The 7998-nt window shown below is 37.5% G+C and overlaps 1 protein-coding gene across 1 annotated transcript in view; it reads left to right on the forward strand.

The window, feature by feature from the left end:
• Positions 1 to 7313, forward strand: part of LOC149169283 (uncharacterized) — a 324296-nt gene extending 316983 nt beyond the window's left edge. Inside the window, exons 33-36 of the mRNA XM_089428626.1 lie at positions 5650 to 6052; positions 6164 to 6312; positions 6468 to 6671; positions 6813 to 7313. Of these exons, the coding sequence (XP_089284752.1) occupies positions 5650 to 6052; positions 6164 to 6312; positions 6468 to 6671; positions 6813 to 6932 (876 nt within the window). The 3' untranslated portion in view covers positions 6933 to 7313. The remainder of the gene's footprint in view (positions 1 to 5649; positions 6053 to 6163; positions 6313 to 6467; positions 6672 to 6812) is intronic.
• The last annotated feature ends 685 nt before the right edge of the window (positions 7314 to 7998 follow it).

The following is a 7998-nucleotide window of genomic DNA, read 5'->3' on the forward strand; positions in this document are numbered from 1 at the left end:
GGGTAAAGCAACATCTAGACTTACTCTTCCTGTCGACAACATTTCCTGCCCAATCAACATCTATGTATCCATGGAGTCGAACATCATTTGACAAAATATCTCAGACCAAGTGTGATCGTCCCATGCAAATATATCAAAATGTGTTTGGCAACGATCTAATGTGCATGGAGAGGCTCGGTCATGAATTGACTCAACGTATTCACTACATAGCATATGTCTGGATGGGTGGTCACTAGGAACATCAAGCCCCAATCAACTGTCTATACTCGGATAGATTCGCCAAATCGGGTCCTGTAGTTGTTCCACATAACTTCTTGAAGTTCATTTCCATTGGTGTGGGTAGTGATTTGCATTTTGTCGTTCCAAATCTTTCTAACAACTTCACAATATATTTTTCTTGTGAAAGGAAAATTTCACCCGGCGTTTGCCACACCTCAAGGCTTAGAAAGTAGTGCATGAGGCCAAGGTCCTTCATCTTGAATTCAGAGTGACATAGAGCAGTGGAAGCTGCCATAGTTGCTGTGGGATCGTTCATCCGGTGTTTGATCAGCTGGAATATCTGTCTTCGAGGAGAGGTACTACTACCGAGGGCATTCTCTGTTGGGTGAGCCATTTCTGGCACCCTAGCTGTATTCAGAAACTGCATAATAATTAAACCCTCATATCTGCTGCACCGATTTTTCAGCATTAGGTTTTTCTTGGGATGATTGTCCAAAACTAATGGTGTCCCTTGTGTGTTTGTCTCAGTTATTTCAGTTGTTGATCTATATATGAGTTAAGGCTACATTTGTGTTTGTTTCAGTGTTTATATTTATAAATAACTTGTTAATGGAATGAGCAATTAGGAGAAATTAAATCAGATAATGCAGTAGGGATTTCTAATGTGTTAGACTTAGAAATTTCAACAGACAATTGGGAATCACTGAAGGAACTTCCAACACAACACAACAACGACTCCAGTGAGCAAACAATGACCAAGTTCCAACACGGCAACGACTCCAGTGAGCAAACAATTGTTGATTTGGGGTAGCATCGGATGTGCTCTAGCCATGAAAATTGGTGGAGAGGCTAGGGCACATGAGATCTCCAATACCCAGAAAGGGTTTGGGCAGATTCTAAACAATTTGGGAGATATTAAAATAATTAATATTTTTAATGGAGTCCCTAAGTCTAAACTTAGGGAAAATAAAATATTAATGTGAATTAATATAAACCTATGTTAGAATGGTCCAAAAGTCATGGATCAAGCCAGATCTAATCTTAGCCGTTGATTAGGGACTTAATCTCAACTATTGATTTGTCAACGAGAAAAGTATAAGAGGAGGCTTGAGGGTCACTTGGAGAACCCACCAAGAGATCAAGATTTCAACTTTCTGGGGCTGGGTTTGCTAAGAAAGTTGAGAGAGTGATCAGAGTTGCAGTTGGGGGGCAGTGAATACAGAAGCAGAGAAGCAGAGATAGCACTGGGAGGATCAGCGCAATAGCCGAAGAGAGGGACGCAGAAGCAACCAAGGGTTCACGCAGAGTGAGCCAAGCCCTGCGCATTGCCTCAGAGGGCTAGCGTGGGTGACGCATAGGGCAAGAGGGTTGATGCAGTGCCTCCAAAGGCTGACGCATGCCAAGCGAGAGTGACGTTGGGCTAATGCTGGGCCAGAGAGAGGCTGACGCTAAGGTTTCGTGGGGTAGTTTGGAGCTGTGGAGTTGTCAGAGTGTTTAATTGGGGTTTCAGCCGGAATATATTTTTCGAGTAGAGAGGTACTATTGCCAAGATTTTTTCTGTTGGGTGAGCCGGATTTGGCACCATATTGTGTTATGAAACTCCTTAATAAATCAAACCCTCAGATAGCTGCATCAGTTTTCCGGCATTAGGTTTTTCCAGGGACATTAGTCCAAAAACAACGGTGTCACTTGTGTGCTTGTTTCTATTTCCTTCAGTTGATGATCTGTAATGTGTTGAGCATGTACTTGTATTTATTTCCAGTATTTACATGGTAAATAACTTGTTAATTAATAGAACAAGTAGGTAGGAATAATTTAGTAAAGTGCATGAAGGGTTTCTAACGTGTCAGACTTAGAAATTCCAACAACAATGACCAAGTTTCAACACGACAACAACTCTAGCGAGCTTCGACAGTGAAAAATGACCAAAAAACCTAAAAAAATGAACCATGCGCAAAATTTATGAGTGACTTTTCGTGGGACACGTGTCCTAAGAGGCAAAAACGTTAGGGCACATTTTTGCCACATCGAAGATGTGTGTCACAAATGGAGGACACAATAAATCTATTTTGGACACGTTTTAGGTCGTATTTCATGTCTGACACTTGAAATACGAGACATGTGACCCTGAGGGACGTGTCCTCTGACTTAGTTGAAGGGCTATTTGATATTTTCATTGACTCATATACAAATGTAACATGCCCAAGAAGGGTCCTTCATACATGACATTGACTCTCTTTGACTTTATGACCAATCCTAAGGGCTTGCAATGAGAACCTTACCTAAAAATAAAATTCCTTGCTCATGAAACCGGTGTTCCATGGCGACGCGTCCCGTAGGGTCGGGTGCACGCACCACACGCACCCTTTTTGGGGAGTCTTGGGGAGACGCAAGGGGGTGTGTTTCCTAGTGTGGGGGACGAGACTCCCTAAAAGGGGTGCGTCTGGGTGCCCCCCGCTCCCTTCCAAAACTTCAGTATCTAGTATATAGTATATGGTAATATACTAGTATGTTTTGCTTTCAATTTAGATTCTAGAATGATGAATGATATGGATCACTGTATTTGAATATTTCATTATTGAATTGTTTTATTGAATCTCATGGTATGGATGAATAATGAGTATGTCATATGAATGATGTGTGTATCAAAATGAATGATGAGAATGGATCAATGTATGTCATTATTTAATTCAATTATGAATTTAAATTTTTATGTGTGGATCAAATTTCAATTTTCATTGTATTGGTATCCATATTACTATTAGTCTATTTAATATTTATGCTTTTATTATTGAGCAATGAATATGAACTTGAATTTTATATATATATATATATATATATATATATATATATATATATATATATACATATGTTGCACGGCTTCGTGAACTGGGGGGTGGGGTTCTTGAACTCGTCTCGGGTTCTCGTCCCTAAGTACTGGATCCGGGTACGGGTGCTTTTGAGAAGAACCCATAAGAACTAGGTTCTCCATTAAACGAATTTGGTTTCTTTTGTCTTGACGGGTATGGAGAACCTTGATGATGGGTACTTGGAACCCCAAAGTTGGGTTCTTTGGGGTTCATTTTAGTTTTTGTTTTTAAAATTTTAATTAATTTAATGGGCTTCCCCTAATATTCCAAGTAGTTAGTTCTTCATCTTGCGAGAGGAATTGGGGTACTTATGCCTTTATCCATTCAGTAAAGAGAAATAGGTTGGGCTCAAAGAAGGCAGAGAACTTACTGTACATTCATAGCACACTTCGTCTCATATCTCGAAAAGACCCTAGGTACAAGGAGGGTCCTTTCAAGAGATGAGACCAATACACAGATAATGCTATGTGTGTGGACGAGGAGATACAACCAGGTGACCTTACTAAGCTACCTCCAGTTGCTATGGATGAGTACGAGCCTCAAGATGAGAGTGATTCCCACCCGGAGATCATGCTAACTAAAGATCTGAGTGATGTTGATGACATGGCTTGAGGAAGCCATTGTTCACTATTAGCTATTTTTATTTTAGTATTTTAAAATTTCCTAGTTCTTGTTTGGAGATGCCTTAAGGCAAATTTTGAATGTAGTATGAGAATGGACATATATCACGATTCTTATTAATATGTAAACTCCAATTTGCACCTGAGGAGATCATGGAATATGCAACCATGGTAAAGACTATCAACATCCGAAAGACCAAGAAGATTTCACTAGTATATTTCCATTGAAGATATGAAGACTCTGACGAAGTCTGAAAAAGAAAGAGACCCTTGACAATGTATATCTTTGGGAGATGTGTCAATATGTATGCAGGACGCTGATGCAAACTAAAAGATGTCATGATAAGAGACAAGAATTTAAAAAAAAAAAGCAAAATGAATTTTTATCAACTATGCTGTAATCTTCCACCACCGAAATTGATAGGAGGAAAGGGGTCATAAAACCCTCAGACCCTCAAGCTCAAGAAAAAAACAAAGATAATTGATCCAATCCAATGATGATCAAATGAATTTAACCCTCTTGTATTTATAGATTTACTTGAGGCCCGAGGGGATTCTCTCCTTAATTAATTGGGTAAGATTCACTCCAGTCGCCAACTTTGGGTTTCTTTGCCCAGCTGCCCCAAAACTTGCCCAAACATTGGGTATTTTTGGGGTTTCCCCTTTATCAATGACTATAGCCTACAGGGATTGATAGGCTACTTATTCTCTTGGACAATTAATTTCATAGAACCATTACCAAAGGCGATATAAAATTTGCCGAATTTTAAGGTAAGTTTGGCACCATCTTCCATAAGGGCATCACATGTCTTCAGCAATGGGAATTTATTGAGCAATGGCGGAGGTTTCAAGTGTCAATTTAACAGCGATCACTATTATACTTCTAGAAATTCACTTCCTTAATGGCAAAAACAAATATTCCAACAGCTATGATCCACGATTAAAGACATACAGATACCAACAGTCCATTGAACCATCAACGCTGCCTCCTGCAAGTCATTGTCAAATTGGATGAAACCACGATTGTTTGACACACCTTTAGTTTTAAATAACATACCATTATTTATTAATAAGAGGTTAGGAAAGAGTTATTATTATTTGTGTTTGCTTGATTTATGTTGGTCTAAAGATACGATGCATATTATTACTAATAATAAGACAGGATGTCTAATTAGTGATACGGGAGAGGTTAATTATTACTATTAATGTAAATTTTAATTAACAATAAAGTTTGTAAAATAAGATGAGTTTCAATATTGTATGATAAACTGGATATAATATATGTTGTGCAAAACTTTTAAGTTATATATATATATATATATATATATATATATATAATGGTCAACTTAAAAATTGGTCTGACAATTTTTTTTTTTTGTTTTTAATTTATTTCATTGTTGTCAAATTCTAATAGAAGCTTGAAACAGGTGACATAGACCTTGACTTACGTTGTTCTGTTTGGTAGAATAAATATCTTGCCAAGATCAAGGAAACAAATAGTTTGAAAGGAAATTGCCAAAAGTAAAAAGGAAATTATCAATGATTCCATCTGTTTGTTTTCTAGGTTATTATTTGAATGTTTTTTGATTGGTGGCCAAATCAAGGTGTACTTGATGCCTGTTATAAAAAAAGGTGGTTAACTTCGATAATCTGTGCATTGCCACCTCTGTAATTACGAAAAACTTACTATCTTGTAGTATTATTCAATTGACATCCAATAGCTCATGTCCAACTCGAGCTTGATATGGAGTGTTAATGAAGGAGACAAGAATGGTTGTGTTCAAGTAACACACCAAATGTAACAAAATGGTTTAAATTACTATTCTGTTTATGTTCTTGTTATGAGTGTTATCACGTGCAAGTACTGATCTGGATGTTATCTTGTTTAGCTTTTTGATTAACATTTTATGTTGAATTATTTAAACTGTTTTCATATTCAGGTTCGCATGGTGGAGGATGATTTGATGTATAGTACTTTTGGGGAAGTGTATGAAATCAACTGTGCTAGATATGGCCGGGAAGCTGATCTTCCAATCACCCATTTTAAAGAGCGTTTGAATCAAGCTATTATTGGTCAACTCTCACCTGAATCTGTTGCAGACTTACGACTGCATATATACAATGAGATAACTTCAAGCCTTGTCAGTGAGAATGTATTATGTCAGTACATGTATAAAACACTTCCAACCTGTAATCATTTGTGGGCATTCAGAAAACAATTTGCAGTTCAGTTAGCCTTGTCAGGGTTCATGTCATATATGTTACAAATTGGCGGGAGAACTCCAAACAAAATTTTATTTGCTAAAAATACAGGCAAAGTGTTTCAAAATGACTTCCACCCTGGTAAGTTGAGACGCTGGATAAGAAATTTAGATAATAGAGCTCCTGCATGCCTTCTTAGTTTCTCATACCTTCTTGATTTGGAGACTGATGTCAACTCTGCTTCCTTTGCAGCTTATGATGCAAATGGTATGATAGAGTTTAATGAGCCAGTGCCATTCAGGCTTACGCGTAATTTGCAAACTTTCTTCACGCCTTTTGGTGTTGAAGGTCTTTTTGTTTCTGCCATGTGTGCGGCTGCGCAGTCCATTGTTGCCCCGAAGGTGATTTACACTTCATGGATATTATGTTCTTCTCCAAAGTATCAGTACATTCAATAGAACTGCGTTTCAAGGTTGAATTGCTGTTTGAAAATTGAACTCATTTTGTGTATTCTTTGAGATAACTTATTTGAAATCATTTATCCTTCATAAACCAGAGTCAGCATGTTCAGCACCATCTAGCAATGTTCTTCAGGGATGAGCTTTTGTCATGGTCCTGGAGAAGACCACCTGGAATGCCATCAGCACCAGCTGCAGCAGGTGGTATAAATCCTGTCGAATTTGAACAAAAGGTGACGACAAATGTTGAGGAAGTCATACGCCGTATCAAACGTATTGCTCCACAATGCTTCCCAGAAGAGGTGCTTAAACACATGCAATGTTAAAAGAGATGTCCAATTTATTTCTGCTTCTTTTCTTATTTTTAAATTTAAATTTTTATTTTGGACTTAAGTTACTATGTCATTAAATATTTATGATTTATTATTACATGAAAATGTCAGGATGAGAATGCTACAGAACCACCACAGTCCGTACAGAGAGGTGTCACAGAGCTGGTGGAGGCGGCCTTGCGACCTAAGAGCCTTTGTATGATGGATCCTACATGGCATCCTTGGTTCTGATTGGTTGCACTAGCAACATTCTGGATAGACAATGAAAATTTTCTTGTATAATACCTTTAATCTGCCTTTTACTTGTATGATTCAACTGCTTGCATAATGTTCAATTCTAGGTTCGTAATTTTGCTTTTTAGCTAGTTCGTTCACATGAAGTTATGTACAGTTGATTGCTGCTATGCACATTTTGGCATTAGGTTGTTTTCATACGATAGCAACAATAGTTGCCTGTTATTTGCTAAGCTTGCTAAGTTGGCTTGGCTTTGCTGGCGTGTCATGGAACTTGTCCAAACTTAACATGATTCAGTTAGACTCACAAATCTTCTGAAACTATCGTGTGTCAAAGCAGGTCAGGTTTCTGTCAAATTGGCTAGTGATTTGTTTCCATTTGTTTAATGTTGTGTATTATGCAGTTCGTACTTGGAATACGTATTATACAGGTTATTGAAGAATATAGCTTCTTTTAAAAACTATTTTTTAAGAACTATAGCATATATAGCGTATATGAAAATATCAGCAAAAGAAAAATATTTGGACACATTGAAAGAAAAGAAAAATATTTAAGGAAACAATGCCGAAGGTTTCTGTTTTATGAACTATGATGCATGTACCGTGTTTTATACTTACAGTTGAATTTGTTTTTAATCTCAAAGTCCAGGTGGTGTGACTTCCTTTTATATCTTCTTGCCGGCACATAAATGTTATCTAAAGTACATGTAATTCATTGAATTTTTAAGAATCAATATGTAAATAATCTTGTCAACCTTGATATGGTTTCATTGTTTAGGTCACCTCTGACAACCAATGGAAAGGATTGAAAATTGGTTTGAGTGTGCCATAACGAATACTTTATACTTGGCTAGTGGGCATTATTATCGGGTCTGGCCTCCTCTGACAACCAGTGGAAAGGATTGAAAATGGTTTGCAGTGTGCACTGTGCTATAAGGAACACTTTATACTTGGTTTTGGGCAAGAATATCGGGTCTTCTATCTGCATGCAAGATTCCATTATCAATGTAGAATGTTTTTGCAGATGTTGGCAATTTATACATGGTTAATGGGCAACCGAAAC

This window comes from Pinus tabuliformis, chromosome 4_2 (assembly GCF_031772625.1).
Source record: "Pinus tabuliformis cultivar Carrire ecotype Pingquan chromosome 4_2, CPIR1, whole genome shotgun sequence".
Classification (NCBI taxonomy): Eukaryota; Viridiplantae; Streptophyta; class Pinopsida; order Pinales; family Pinaceae; genus Pinus; species Pinus tabuliformis.